Consider the following 16,624-nt stretch of genomic DNA (forward strand, 5'->3'; position numbering starts at 1 on the left):
ATCTGTGTTGAAAATGGTGGACAGTCAGTGAATGGCCACTGGCCTGTGAACAGTTAGGCCATTAGGAGGCCAGTCTGCAGTCACTACTGTCTGTAATTATTTATTGGACTTATTTTCCACCTGGGACAGACTGTCACAAAAGCAGAGCCAAATACAATAATGTGCTAGACCATGAACACAGATTCTAAGACAAATTGGGTCTAGTCCAAAACCCTCACAAATTAACATGATGTCTTTGATCAGTCTCATAATTTGTATCATTATTCCTACACATGCAATGAGAGCTGACAGTTGATAACCCCAGCTCTCCCTGGGGTGTTTAGTGAGCTGGCATAACTGTGACAGTGTTCCCAACTCTCTGCTTCAAGAATTCAAGTCCTAGAAAATCTGCAGACTCTGGGCTGCCACTGAAAAAGGTGGCCCTCTGTCCCTGATCCCTTTTGACCCAACTGCAACATCTAGAAGCTAAGGGTGCAAAATGCACCGGATCAAAGGGGCTATCTGACTTCAATTACTCATTTCAGTTACTTTTAGCTAGGGAAGGAGTGGTAACAATCAAGAGAAAACAGACACACACATCAACGTATTCTGGAAACATGAAGCACTATTTTAAAGGAAATTCTTTACCCTGTATCACAAAAATAATATAAAACAATAATCAGCTGCAGTAAATCCTGTCTCTGCCCTAAATTTTTTGGCATATTTTTATTCTTTGCACTTGACCAAAAAGCAGAATGAAAGCCCTTATATTATCTCTGTGCTTATCGTGTACCCTTCTAAAGAGATGGTGTCTGACTTTCTCCAGCACAAAAAATCCTACAGGTGATGGAGAGATACCATAGTGGTATAAAATGGTATACACACTATTGATAATCTCCTTTACTTCTGACTACTCAGTCCTGTTGTGAACTGTTAAATCATGTCAAGTTACATTTTAGGGGTGCTTCGCTTTTACCACTTGCCTTAAGATGATATGCATGTAGCTCTGAATGGCTTGTAGCAGCAGCTGCAAGCCATTAGGAGATGGCAAATGCTATACAACCATAAATTAATATTTCAAAAGGATAATCCCTGAATGAGGGAATTTTATTTTATTTTTTTGAACTGCTTCAAAAGACAGTGTCAGCAATTCAATGCTAATTGTCACTTTTTCTGTTTCCAATAACATTATGCTCACAAATAAAAGAACACAGGAATAGCCTTCCTCTCTAAGGAGAAACCCTAAATTCAGCTGAGATTAAAGGGAATCTTCTTCTTCATAATGACAGCTGAATTGCCCTGTGGTATCTCCTTCATGTAAATGTCAGAGATATAGGAACGGAGGCCACCTCTAAGATGCCAGAAGATTATCTACATGCCTTTGAAGTGCTTTCCCACAAACTTTTTTCTTTTTAAATGAATGAGTCTCTTTCAAACAAACAGGTGAAAAAGCTGGCTAATAACGCTTTTATCTAATAGTTGTTGTTTAATATTTCATCTCTTTTCTTTTGATTTGCTTCAAGATGATACCCATAAAGTTTTTTTCTACTATATTAGCATTGAGTAGGATGATTTCAAGAGAAATTCTGCATTTTTTGATAAATAAAATAGTTTTCTTTTTAAAAAATGAAAAAAGTGGGTCAGCATGCAAGAATGATGAACTGAGACTTGATTCATACAAATTTATTTTGCCTCAACATCTCAAAGCGTTCTCTCTCAGAGGGCACATCTAAGCTTTAAAATGAGAAACGAGAAATAGAAGTTTGTGACTAATTGCTTTCAAACAGTGGAATGTAAACATGACTTCTGAGATGTTTAGTACTTTCACATCATTACAGCATATAAACTCTTAGAAGCCTAGAGGTTTCAAATAACACAGGAAGGTAAAAGAAATCCCAAATGGTACACAGTATGAAACTCTAAAGGTACCCAGGATAAATATGCTTACAGCTGATCATTACCCATATGCCTGGGAAGTATAAATTGAGTTAAACTTTAGTATTTCAGAACCAAATTAACATATTATATCTGCCCGATAATACATATCTTAATGTATTATATCATCAGCAATGATGCTGAGTGAATATTCAATTTTTTTAAGGCCTGAATCATTATTCTCAGAAAGAAATTTTGGAACCACATAAAAGGTATCCCCCTTCTTCCCTCCCTCTTCCCCACCGGTAATAAAAATAATATAAAAAAAAAGAACAGGAGAAATCTTTTTTTGCTCAGGATTCACATATGCTTTATCTTTTGAAGAAAAAAAACAATCAAATAATCTCTTGCGTTGCCATAAAAATACCCAAATGTACAGCCTAACCCAACGCTTCACCCACTCTGCCTGTCCAGCTTTTTTATATATCATATCCATATCAATATCAATAATATCATATTAAATCTATCCCATATGAAAGCATCTATTATTTCTACGGTCTTTTACTCGCTTTTGTTTCATCATGATAAACCGAAGCTCGTGATTCACACATGATGTGATGGGACAAAATAGACTGGAAATTATTCTTGCTTCATCATGCATGTTTTCTGCAATTCCATTGAACAGAAAAATTTCTTTCCAAGTAATAACATACCTCTGGTTGATAAAGTCATGTGAGCACATGAACGGTAAGGGAAAAAAAAAAAATGTGATCTAAAACATAAAACTATTTTTATGAAGCCTTTCGATGAACACCAGCAAGAGACATAATGTAATTATTGTGGCTATTAGGCTGTTATTTATGTCAAATTTGTTGCTTCAGAAGCATTTTAGGTTTATAGCACTCTTGAGAATCTATCAAATGTACTGGCAGATGCAACAAGTAAAAGAATAAGGCAATAGCTCATTGCTGTTACAGCATGAAAACTAAATATTAAATAACTAGATTTCAAAATGAGAAATATAGGCCACTAAGGATAATAGTATAAATGTAATAAAAAGGAAGTATTGTGTAGGAAAATCAAAGGCAATGCTGCCATACATTTTCCTGTCCCCTGTTATTATCTAATATCGATTTAATTTCTTGTATTATAAAAGTGTTAAGAAAATTAGGCATTGAAATATAGTGTAATGAAACAATGAGACACATGGGAACAAATAAGGGATACAACCCATAAAATAATGTCATTGTCTCTTACTATGTCAATATTATCACAGACTGATTCAGTCACTTGTAGTTCAAAACGAAAATAAGTTTCCCTACTAATAGCAGGACCAGCGTCTGGTTTCAAACAGCATAAGCCAATAAGTGTCCTTCAATGCTATAGAACTGGAACCTAAAAGTGCAAGTGGGAAAATATCAAAAGAAATGCTATCTTTGTAACATTTCCAACACTAAGGAATAGGAAATTGCTGAGCAAAGCTTACCCATGATATAGTTCAAACACATTTGGAGACAAGGTAGTCAATGGTCACATCTAGACATTAAGGTTCTACTCAGAGATGACTAATTACTTTGCACTTGCTTGGATCAATGGCCTCATTCCTGCCATAAGCACAAAGAACAATAATGTATTGCCCAATGGAATAACAAACATTTGTACCCCAAAATCTAAACATGAATAAAATATTTTAAGAGGATCATGACGCCCATTAGTATTATATCAGAACAGCTTGCTTAATGTCTCCACAGCAGCTATGGATACAGGAAAGTGCTATCAATTACGTTTTGCAGATGAGGAAAATACAACAAATCTGTATCTTTAGCCACCTCAATAATTTTCCAAACCCATCCCACCCGGCACACTTCCAATCCAACAGGAAACACAGAAGAACAGACAGGAATCCAGATCTTCCACTTTTGGCTATTCTTCTTCTCAATCATCACTAACACAGCAGAGATGCTCAATTTCAGGTACAATGAGAAACAGCACTAAACCAAGAAACATTCCGAAAAAGCAGTACTCCTTTAATCTCATCTTTCTATTCTATTCACCTCATTACAACTTCCAAAGGAAATAAATAAAGGATGGCACATATTACGATGTATCTCCTTGATTCAATCAGTGTTTAAGTGTTTCCCATGTCACATTTCAGAGCCACTGGTTAATTCTCATCACACCATTTTCTGTATGCTTTTTTAGTAGTCTACACGACAATAGAGGGATTGAAGATAGATGCTTCTCAGAGAAGAGCAGAAGTGATGTACAGATGCTACAGGTAGTATGCCCATCTAATAATCTCACGGGTCAGGATTCAGACTGTTACAAAATTATTATTGCCTGAGAATGAAATCAGAAGAATTGGAGAGAACTTCATAATTGCTTCACCATTAATCTGGAACACTGTCACAAGCCTGTAATAAGTAAGGCACAGAGAACTTCAAATCATATTTGACAGATGGGCTTAATTAGTTATTCTCATACAGACTCATAATATTTGCTGTTAATATTCATTCCAAAACACCCTGCTGGCTGTGATAATATTTATATGTTAATCCTGTTACGATAAGCTTTCGATGCCAAAACCTCTCCAAATAAAATGACTGATATATTTCAAACTTCAATAAAGAAATGCTCAGGCATCCTGGTTAAGTTTGTCACTTGCACAAGTGCCTGCTTAATCCGTGAAATTACACCTGTCACAGTAAGTTAGCTTTATTAACACTATTTTCTGATCCATGTAAAACTATGAGAAACACAAAAGCATTGAATCTTTAGTTAATTAACATCACCACCTTTGCATTCATGTGATCAGATCTCTGATTTTTAAGAGTAATTAAACAATTTGCAAATAGAGTTTCTCAAATTTATAAATGAACTATGGAGGCAAACAATTTGATAAGAGACATCAATATTTAGCTGTTATCCATTGTGCACATTTAGTGACACCAAACATGTCTAGATAAGGAAAAAATTGTTTTCTAAAAGATGTTGAACACACTCTCTTTCCCCATATAATGCTTGCACTTCTTAAACTGAATAGCAAAACAGATATGACTAAATCTAATGAGAAAAACAACATACTGAATAATACATTGCAAATATTTTACATCTGTTTACAAACAATGAGAAAGAAGTTCTCAAAAGTGAGGAAACCACAAAATCTCAACTGGGAACCCAGATGAAATAAATCAAACCAGAAGTTAGTTGAGAGTTACACATATACCTTGTCTTCACTTGATTTTCTTTCCAGTAAAATCTAATATGTATATGAGCTCACACTTCTTTTAATAAACATGAAGCAATGCTTATTATACTCAGCATGTGAAAGCACGCATAATCCACAACCACTGCATCAAAGGCGACATAATAATTTTTTTTTTTGTGTATGAGGGGTCATTTTGAATGCTTGCCACTGAATGACGAATAGTGAAGTGAAATAAGTTGCCAAGCTTCAATTTGCCCATGAGGTTGCATTATACTTTCCTGATGAAGAAGAGAAATCAGGCAAATGCACTGTATGGAGCCAACAAGATAAAGTGTGATGGAAAACTCATCTTTGAAACAATCTTTGATTTTGATTCAATGCCCATTTCAGTCAATGAAAATTTTCACACTGTCTTCAAATAGCTTTGAACTGAGGTTTTAAAGAATCTGTCTGACAGATTGTGCTAGACCGTAGGAAGCTCTGACCTTGGCATACATACACATTGCTGCTTTGACCAATAAAATTCAGTCAGGTAGGAGACAGTATATGGTTTAGATGAGAAAATTCAGGATACTATAGCAGAGAAATTGTGCAGAATTCCGAGTTATAATAATGAGAAAGTGATTTATGTCATGATCGTGAAGGGAAATTCTTCCCTTCCTCTTTTTTTCATATACCCAGATTGCAAAGACATGAAACTTTCAAGTTATTAGGCTCTGAGGGTATGTATTTAAAAATTCTAAACCCCATAAATAAACCCCCATAGCCTGTAAGATTTTGCAAAATTTCAGAAGTAAATCACAGCACAGAACTTCCATGTTATATGGCAAGTTTTCTAAACACAATGCTAACACAATACATACACAGACAGTCAGATCCTTATAAGTAAGCACTCAAGATATAGTTCCAGAAACAATGAAGCAGCAGCAGCAAATAAAAAATGTATTCACCAGAGCAATCAGTTGTGATCAGAAAAGGAACATCCACCTACCAGATGAAGACTGTTTAAGACAGGTCACTATCCTGTCTAAATTTTTGCACAATGGGAACAGAAAATCTCTTCCCTTCTGCAGATTAAAAAAAAAAAATCTCACCAACAAAAATGCGGGTTTGATACCAGGAGTACATTTTAGTTTCCTCTCCATAAAAAAAACCCCAAACAAAACATACCAAAAAAAAGAGGAAAACCCCACCACAAAACAATCTACAAAACCCACAACACAAAACCCTCAAACAAACAAAACCAAAAAAACCAACCCACCAAAAAACCCCCAAGTAGAAATAAAAAAAAAAACCAAACCAAAACCCCACCACAAACAGCCCTATAATTACCCCCTGCTATAATACCTGGCAGAAAATAATTCAAAGAGATTAAAGTGGTCGCAACTGAATTCTAAGATATGAAACATGTCCTTCTAAATACTATGCAAAACCAACATTTCCTGCTACCTTTAACTTCCTCAGAGTATTACAATACATTTTGTTCAAAGTGCATGTGGTAGAATTAGCACTGCACTACAAAATAAAGACAGCCACAGCTTTTCCAAAAGCATTCTCATCATGCACTATAATAAAACTAATTAAAATCATGGTGTACTAAAATCATGGCAAAGTGCTTTGAAAAGGAACACCAACCATCAGTTATTAAAAGATAGACTGCTGAAAATGACTTACCTGTTTTCAGAGGCAGCAGATTTCCTCTGGCAAACAATAACAGCTGGTGCATATTTCCCAGTATAATCCATGCTCTCTCTGATGTCCCATAAGTATGGGCTGCTGGCTCTTACACTGAAAACGTTCACACCTTTCTTCACCTTTGCCCTAAGAGGAACAAGAGGATATTTCACCAATTAGATAAAAAATGTCAGCTCGATCTGTTACTTACTTCTTCATTATTTTCTCATTACTGCCCCACAGAAAATGCTACTGCTCATTAGAGTTCAACAGTATTACAAGGAAAAGAGATGAGAGAATTAATTAAGAATTCCATATTTTGAAGAAATTATATCAAGATAGAAATCTTACTGAACTAATGGTAATTACAGCTTTAGTCATAGCTAAATTGCAGAGTAGATATGTTCTGGAGCATGCTCCTCTCTGTCTCTCTCTCTCTATTACCCACACTGTGGGCACCACTGAGAGTGTTAAGGTTCTCTTCACTAGAAGTTGTTGTTGTATTGGAGAAGAAAGTACCACTTTTGTCCCCAGAAGAAGTCAGGTTGCTGCTGGGGCTTATATCTGGAGTGAGGAGCTGAGAATCATTGCTAGTTCTCACATTCCAAGCAAACTTTTCCTCTCGCTCCCCTCACCCCATTACTCAAAGATGACATTTCACATATTTTCTCCAATTTTCATCGTATTTCTGAGTCCACAAAATTTCTTTTTTCTTTTTTTGTTTTTCTTTCACACTGTTGGCTTTAACCATTCTCTTAGCTCTGATCCTAAAAATACTTAGAAAAATTCTTATTTTTCCAAAACTGAATGGTTTTTGGGGAAGTCTGTTTCCACGTATGAGGTTAAATAATAGGAAAAGCTCTATGACAAAACATTACACTCCTGACAAGTGGACTGGCTCTTACTGAGATGTACTTTCTGGCCCACATGTGCTAGCACAGTATCTCTGGTTCTGAAAAACCACTGGAGAAGAGGAACAATATATATATATTTTTAAAATATCTGGCTTACTTCTTCTTAGCACGTGTCGTAATCCCTAATTCTTTCTCTCCCTTTCTTTAACTAAATGTCTAAATATGTACCTTAAGGCACTACTGAATTAGTCCAGAGCTATATAATGTTGGCCAATTTACTGAATTAGGAGTTTCTGGTGTTGTTAACTTTTGGTTCCTGAATGTGTTTAGAAAAACAAAAAGTCCATTGTGGTCAAACAGCTTCATATATGAGCTGTCAGGAAATGACAGTTTAATTATATTTGCTTAAAATCTCTCTCAATTCTGGGCAAAAACACAAAAAGGTATGTGATGTTTTGTATAAACAGCTGCTGCCATGCAGAGATGCTAATATCAGTAAAACAAGCACTATCAGCTCGGCCTCTGCATGAAATTATTTGTGAAATCTTTGAAGGACAAAATCCACACAGATGTTTTCAGAATAAAAAGCCAAAGGGTTCCTTCAACTATCTTGGACAAAAAGGGTTATATCCCATTTCTTCTACCAAACTAACTTAATGGCAGTGGCTGTAATTTCCTTAGCACACCTAGAAGCTGCCAAGTTGTGTTCAAGTTCTTCTATGCTAATTTCACAAAATGTATTTTAGGCAAGTGTAGTTACTGCTCCTAGACCACAACTCCCCCACACTCCCCGCCCCGGACAAGAGACCAATCAATGGTCAAAGAAGAGTGGAAATTAAACTGAATTCCTGGCATCTTGAGAGAGAGAGGGAGACAGAAAAAGGCCAAACAATCTGGATGAAACATTTGTCAGCAAAAGTCTTTAGCTATTCCTAGTCACCAGCAGCTGGTCCCGCCTTTCTGTTCCACCTCAAGGAAGGAAAACTGCTGGATGTCAACTAAGACCAATGAGAGAAAAATGATTCCCACTTCACAGGGAAACGAGGGTGGATCAGATCTTTCCAAGTTAAACTGGCTGGGATTAAGAAACTCATACCCACCCTTCTAGCTCACTAATGTGGTTGCCGTGTCTCCAGTAGTTGACCATGGCTTATGAGAAGGTGCCCATGTGGGATTTGGGCCACCCCATTGATCTTATGCATTTGAAAAGGTAACTGTCTCAATGGAGACAACCCAGTTGCTTAGCAGGAGCTGAACAGGACAGGACAGGAACTGAATCACAGCAAGGGTGCAAGTGAGTGGCTGGTTGCATTTCACAGAGCCACAGATGCCTTGAGCTTGTGCTGTAAGTTTGGCTCCTCAGGTTTCCCATGTAGGTAGAAACCAGCGGTGTAGCGAGCAGTATATTTCATCAGTCACCAATCACTAACCCCACAGTCTGCACATGCCAATAACTATATTTAAGATTTCTACATGTCATGGAGACTCCACGGGACACGTGCAGGAACACTGATCCCGCTGTGAGACATTTGGATGTCCGGGACAAATATATTAAGCCCTAGAATTCTCCTGGACAAGATTTCTGGAGGGGGTGGGAAAAAAAAGCACATGTCCTAGAAACCCAAAGAGATGGTAGCCTTCCATACAAGCAACCATCTTCCCATGGCTGGATGTTGAGAGCAATCACTATGTTACAATTGCTGCTTAAAATCACACAGTAGATTATATTGCCTATACAACAGCTATGTTTTTATACGTTTTATTAACAAAACTGGTAGGAAATAAAAAAAAACCAAAACAGCGTTAGAGCACAGCATATTCTACCTTGCTCTGCTGCCACATACATCACAGCTTTACTGCAATCAAGGAAGCTGTGCAGGGACTCAGTACTGCTAAGTAAACAGCCAGACACTGAAAATTGAGGAAATTTCTCTTATATTTTAAAAAGCATTAAAATCAGATTAAAATAAGTGTACAAACACAGACACGTAACAGATACCATCCTCTTATCTTCTGTCTGGGTTCCTTTAAATGCCAGAGTGACGAGGTAAATCAGAAAAATGGACACAAAACCGGTAAGACAAGCTGAGTTTGTTTATCCTTCACATTCACTTTATCCACTGACAAACTGTCATCCTGCACAGATTTCTAATGTCTCAAAACAAATGCAGATCCTTGTGTACACTTCTTGGGGTAATTGCAGTCTATGGATCAGGATTTCCTAGAAGAGTTTTTGATAAGGTCTAATTTAGTCATCTATTAAAAGCCCCAAACCCCTAATTTTACTGAAAACAATAACACAACAAGATTGTTGCTTTCTACAGAATTAGAGGTTAGGAACTCTTTTGAAGAATCAGTTAAATAATACCTCTATAATTAGCACAAAAGCTTCAGTTCCATGATCCCAGGAAATGCTTTTTCCTCTAGTATGTCTCAATGCTGTGTTTGCCACCGTCAGGGAATTGCAGAATTTTATTCACCCAATTTACAATGGTAGTAGCACTTTGCAATTACCAAAGAATGACCTGGATGAAACAGGGTTAATAATAATGGAAGGTATATTATTTGTCAGCAGATAAAACTGAAGATACCTGAGGTGAAAATACTATGAGTGCTGTCAGGGCTCAATTACTTTCTTGCAAATCTGCTTTACTGAATTGCCTGGCTGTCAACAGGGCAAGCTGGGTCTTCGACCCTTCAGCTGCTCGAGTGTTCCCAACGAGACAGCCTCTGGTTCAGCCACAGTTCAGCCTACTAAGATTTCTCAACTGCAATCTGCAAAAAGGCTTATGACAAAGCTTTTCTAGGACAAGAAGAAATGGCCTCAAGTTGCACCAGGGGAGGTTTAAGATGGCTATTAAGAAGAATTTCTTCACCAAAAGGTTTATCAAACATTGGAACAGGCTGCCCAGGGAAGTAGTTGAATCACCATCCCTTGAAGTATTTAAAAGATGGGTAGACATGCTGCTGAGAAACATGGTTTAGTGGTGGTTTTGGCAGTGCTGGGTTAATGGTTGGACTCGATGCTCTTAAATGTCCCTTCCAACCTAGATGACTCTATGATTCTATATATTTGCTCACAGACAATAATCTAAGCACAACAGATCGCATGTTTGCTAAAAGCACTGCAGCTGGGCAGCAGCAAGTAAAGTTGTTCGACTGTTTTGAGCCCATCACTTCACTTTGTGCCAGATTCTACTTTGGAAAAGAGCAGGAAAGAAAAGAATTATTAAACATTGTGGTTGGTTTTGGTTGATTTTGTTTGGATTTTTGTTTTCATTTTTTTCTTTTTTCAAACAAGGAACCTATCCAACTAAACACTTTCAGAGGTGTTTCTACAAGCCGTTATTTACCTCCGGATCACTGCTCACAGCGCGGCACATCGGTTACTCAGTCAGACTTATAAGTAGCTCACCCCTTGCACCAAATCAATCATGGCAAACAAAGCCCTTGGGAGTCCTCAATCCCTGAAAACCCGTCAGTGCTGACAGGGTACAAATCAAGGGAAAGGAGAAAGAAAAAACATAGAAGGAACTCCTAGAATCAATACAACACACCTGAAATCAAGGAAATACATTTCCTAAGTGCATAAAGATAGTGATTCCCAATCCTATCACTTGACCCACTAAACACTATGTTTACTATAGTGATAAAAGAGGCTTCAACTCGACCAATTAAAATGCAGGCAATGTCCTTTCTCATTTATCAAAGTGTCTGTTTTAGCATCTCCCAGTTTTTGCAGTTTACAACCAGTTAGCACTTAGCTTTCAGCCCATGTCATTACTGCAGGCTGGTAATGGCTGTGAAATTGTTACTTAAGTGTTGTATAAAGTGGAACAGCTGGCTGGTGAAAAATAACAGCATTACAGCACGTGTGCTGCTAAGTGCCATGGTACAATGTCAACAAAGTGTCTAGTTTGAAGCACCACAGGGAAGGGAAAGGGAAAGAGAGAGCACGCACGCAAATTCACCCTCAAGACACGCAAGAGATCAAAGAGAAGGAGCATGCAGAAGCCACAGATATCCTGCCACAGGCAGGACTCACCTCTCCACATTTTACTCCTGACAATGTCCCTCATGCAGCATACAAATATCACACATCCCTCCATGCCAAAACAAAGTGCAAATAAACAGAATTTAACCTCTAAACAGCTCTAAATAAAGATGGTTTAGACCCATGGCATTGAATCTAGTTTTCTATTACTGTGAGCGCTCAGGGCAAAGATCTGTGGGAACCTTTCATGCTCATTCCGAGAAAGTGAGCTACTTTCAACATCAAAGGAATAAAAAGAAAAGGCAGGATGTTAACACAGGTGCTACTACTGGTTATCATCTTGTTACCAGTGGCGACTAGAAGGTGGCAGATAAATTGTGTGCAGAGGGGTACATTTTGAGAGCTTCTAGGCAGCTAACAGACATCGCAGTGGGCTCTGAATTTGCCTTGTCACCATATCTCCCCTAAGCACTTCAGAAATAACTTGAGGGGGTTTCTATTTCTGTTTATCTTTAGTGCTTTTTCCTGCCCAGAGCCTAATCTTAACCCAGCAGTGGAGAGACGAGGGCAGTGTTTAGCTGTATGGGATGGCAATCTTCGCTTTACTAATACTCATCACCTTTGGACTGTGACAACAGTAATAGGTGTGGGAGAGGCTTTTCCCCCATCAGGCCATTTGAAACCAAAGACAAGCAAAATGGGAGTGGAAATGGACCTGCCCATAGCTCTGCATGTCATAGGGCAAAGAAATTGAGTCCATTTCCACTCACTGGAAAGTCACTGATTTGAGACAGTAGCAAAATACTCCCCAGGAAGAAACCCTGAAAGTATTCACAGTCCTAACCTGTAAATATCCAATATATATGTCATTGCCCATTTCTGCTGATAGCTATGCCACCACAAATTGCTCTTCATGTAGGTTCTTTCCAATGACATCACCTCTTGATACACTAACAAATTACAGCTGCTGGAGGTGGAAACATCTAGTTTGTATTTCCTGGGGCCCCACCGAGGCTAGCTTCAAAGAAGCTGAAGAGCTAGAAACAGCCATCCTCCAGACTCTAACCACGGGCTGAGAGACCTCATCAGGGTCCTTCTGAAGACCAGAGTTAAATATCACAGCTTGAGAATCAGGTAGTATGGGACTGGATGCTACCATGGGATCTAATATCTAGACAGTAATTTTGGCATGACTAAGCTGGGAAACTATTCAAACAATTCCCAGGTAGCTTTCTCTTGCAGGCAAGTCAGTAAGAGCAGAATTATCACTGTTTCAAAAGGTAACGCTCTGAATACACTAAACACAGTCATCCTCTGATCCAGGGCCATTCTTTTGCTGCATGTTGCATAAATGAGACCAGCTTGATACCAGAACACTTCAGTCTGACATCTGCCTCCTGATGTTTCACCTCCTGCCAACAACCTCCTCCCCTCACAGAGGCTTGATTCTACCAAGCAATTCCAGGACCAGTCCCATACTCTTTTCAAGCATGGAAAAAGGAATACATGTTACTGCCCCTCATCATCCCTCAACTATTGCAAATTGTTTTGGTTGCTTTCAACAGGTTCAGAGAGATGATCTAGAACCAACAGAAAAAATATAGCTTATGCTGTCTTCCTGGGAATCCTGGGATGTTACACGGCAGCAACCCATTTCTTACGTTACCCTGCACCTGCTGCATCTGCAGTGCTCTTGTGCTTTAAGAATCATATTAAAATGCACCAAAACATCAGATAGCAGTGGAAAACAGCAACAAATTTTACACCTTTACTTCAGGACAGGCTTCTTTTTCTTTTTGGAGTACTAAAATTAAAGGCAACACAGGTAAGACAGGTTTGTGAATGCCAGAAAAGCTAGTAAACCAATGAGTAGCACTGGAATGCAATTTAAGTGTGTTGGTTAGAGAGTACAACAGACATAACAAAAGTAAAAGGGGGGGAAGCAGGGTGCCAAGGTTCTTAGTGAAAGCAAAAACCAGAGGTAATTTGGTGGACAGCAGGCCCCTTTGTCTTTCCAGTCTCCCTGAAAATCTATAGCTGGGGCAGAGTCTCCATCTGTTTGAGAAGTCCTCAATACTTGGTATCAGAAGACACCATTTCATACACCTCAGCTAGTGTTGGAACTTGTGTTACTGTGGGGGGTCTTGCAGCAAATGAGGAATCAGAGTAAACACTTTTAGCATAAGTATCCCAGTCACTTCCTTTTATAAAAGCCTTTTTTACCTATTGACTTCTAAAGACTGACCCTGACACGTTTCTTATATAAAGAGAGCTGAACAAATGAACCACTCCACAGTGCAAAGAGGACTGGTTGGAATTTGTGTTCCCAGAATTTCCACTTCTAATTTTATGTATAACATTAGAGTGATGCTAAATTTATAAACCTTAAGGCTATACTCTTGTTTTGCCTCTCTCTGCAGTTTCATTGCTTTTTATGGCTGAAACTAATATAGGACAGAATCTGAGCTCTTTGAACATCAGTCAAAAATAAAACACATCTGTCATTGAGAAAACAGGAAGAACTCAGCCTGGTTTTGTTAGACTTAAAACTTATCTGCAGCGAGTGGATGAAATCCCAGCATACAAGGGCTTTCTGGATTTGTATCTGTCCTGAAGCGCTGAAGAAATAAAGACCATTAAAAAAAAAAAGTTTTCCCTATCAGGAGCAAGCCTTCATAGTTGAAACTCTTTCCATGGACAGAACTGTATTTGAGAAGGGCCCATTTAAACTAGTTTAGAACTAACTAAACAAAACTGCAGCTTTCTCAGTGCAACAGGAATGCCATATGTCATGGTTTTGGCTGGGATGGAGTTGCAGCTGCTGTAGTGCTATGTTTTGGATTTGGAATGAGAATCACGTTGGTAGCACACTAATGTTTTCGGTTGTTGCTGAGTGGTCAAGGTCTTTTCTGCTTCTCACACCACCCCGTCAGAGAGCAGGCTGGGATGCAGAAAAAGCTGGGAGGAGACACAGTCGGGACAGCTGACCCCAACCGCCCAAAGGGATATTGCATGCCATATGACATCATGCTCAGTATATAAAGTTGGGGGAAAAAGAAGGAAGTGTGGGACGTTCAGAGTGATGGCACTTGCCTTCCCAAGTAACTATTACGCATGATGGAGCGCTGCTCTCCTGGAGATGGCTGAACACCTGCCAGCCCATGGGAAGCAGCGAATGAATTCCTTGTTTTGTTTTGCTTGTGTCGGGGGGTTTTGCTCTACCTATTAAACTGTCTTGATTCCAACCTGGGACTTTTTTCTCACTTTTATCCTTCTGATTCTCTTCCCCATCCTGCCGTGGGGGGGATGAGTAAGTGGCTGCGTGGTGCTTGGTTGCCGAGAGGTGAAACTACAAGAACGTATTACAAAAATTAGGTCATGTAGTAAAACATTTCACACTAGCCATTTGAATGTCTGGCTTTTAATTTCATAATCAATTTTGGCATGGCTTATAAAACATAGGATTTGGATGCCAGGATTTAATGTACAGAGCTGGCTTCTGTAAGGCTTTTTGTGTTCCATTTCCCCATTGAATACTTCATGTACAAACCAGTCTTGTCAGTTGTTTTCAGAGAAGATGCCTCGAAGTTTCTTCAGATTACACTAATAGTTTCACTGATTGAAAATCCACAGCAGAAGAGAATCAGGAGTCCCTGAGATACTGATGGAGTTAGAATAATTTATGGAGAGCGGTCTAGCACAACATAAGCTATTTAAAGCTGTATAATATACCCACAAACTCTTATTAAGGTCTGTGGTTTTCAGCCCTGTGAGACAGAAACCAGTTATCATTATGCATCACCATGAAAGCAGATTAAAATTAAATCAATCTGTTTATCTATGGGTTTGCAATGCAGCTTTTCCAAAGCATGACATGATCTCCATCTAATTAACATTTCAGGAGGAAAAACCATTCCACCCAGACACTAAACCACCCTCATTCAAATCGATATATTACAAAAATACAGCCCAGGTAGGTTTATAACAAAATTTAATTAGTGAAAGGGCACAAGACCTATTTAGGCTTCAAAAGTTAAATTGTGCATACCAGGAGTTAAATAAAATAGATCTCTTTGTAATATGTATCTCTTGGACTTGACAAAATTGCCTGTTGTGCTTACAGTTTATGTGTATGCACACAGTCACATGTATATGTATACATGCACACATTACACACACAGATTCAGATTTTATTCCTGTGGCTTTCAAAGAGAAAGTCCTTATTAAAAACATGTTCTGCAAGATGTAAAATGCACAAGTCTCTGGAGAATTAAAATGAAAGAACGCATACAAATCAATTTAAAGCAGAAACAAATACAGAGTCTGTAGCTCTGACCTCTATTCAGTCACTTAACAAGCCATGAGAGGGCCCGATCCTCAGTGGGAAACAGAACCCTTTGAGGCCCGCAGAACTGGATTTTTTTGTTTTAGAAAGACCTTGAATTAGAGCTCAGGAAGCAAACCTTAGGAATTATGTGAGTAATGAGAATAGCACTGCACCTCCCCAGAGACCCCAGCAGCAGTTCATCTTGGGACTCCTAATATGAAGGAATAGTCAGGAACAGGTTTTTCATAAACTGCATGTCTGTGTCAGCCAGCAGTCTGGCCGGTGCACCCTTCTGCTAATTTCATCTCGAGGACTGCACATGATGTCAAATAAGGGACAGAGCACTGAGAAAGAAGAAAATAGCAGCGCTGAAACCTGAAATGGTACTATAGAAATATGTGTGCTACTAGCAGGCAAAATCTCAGTAATATGACAAACAAGAGTCCGCTGTTATAACCGGCCATGGTACTGTTAGCAATGTTCTAAGGAGGTATTATTGTGTTACGGGAGAAGCTGGCACTCCTGCCCATAGCCAGATCTCAATATGAATTATGAAACAAGCACAGAGATTTTTAAGAGGAGACAGTGTCTTGAGGTTGACAGTTAGAGGTCAAGGTGAGGAGGTAATCCATGATCTCGTTTTACCCCAAACTACTCAGCAAATGCAGTGCTGTCACGTAACACTGACTTACTGTCACCTCTCCCAGCTGTAT

At 38.7% G+C, this 16,624-nt stretch overlaps 1 protein-coding gene across 1 annotated transcript in view; it reads right to left on the bottom strand.

Moving 5' to 3' along the window:
- Positions 1-16,624, bottom strand: part of TMEM132D (transmembrane protein 132D) — a 262,644-nt gene that overhangs the window by 148,650 nt on the left and 97,370 nt on the right. Inside the window, exon 3 of the mRNA XM_074159444.1 lies at positions 6,737-6,883. Within this exon, the coding sequence (XP_074015545.1) occupies positions 6,737-6,883 (147 nt within the window). The remainder of the gene's footprint in view (positions 1-6,736; positions 6,884-16,624) is intronic.

The sequence above is a fragment of the Numenius arquata genome, chromosome 16 (genome assembly GCF_964106895.1).
Source record: "Numenius arquata chromosome 16, bNumArq3.hap1.1, whole genome shotgun sequence".
NCBI lineage: Eukaryota > Metazoa > Chordata > Aves > Charadriiformes > Scolopacidae > Numenius > Numenius arquata.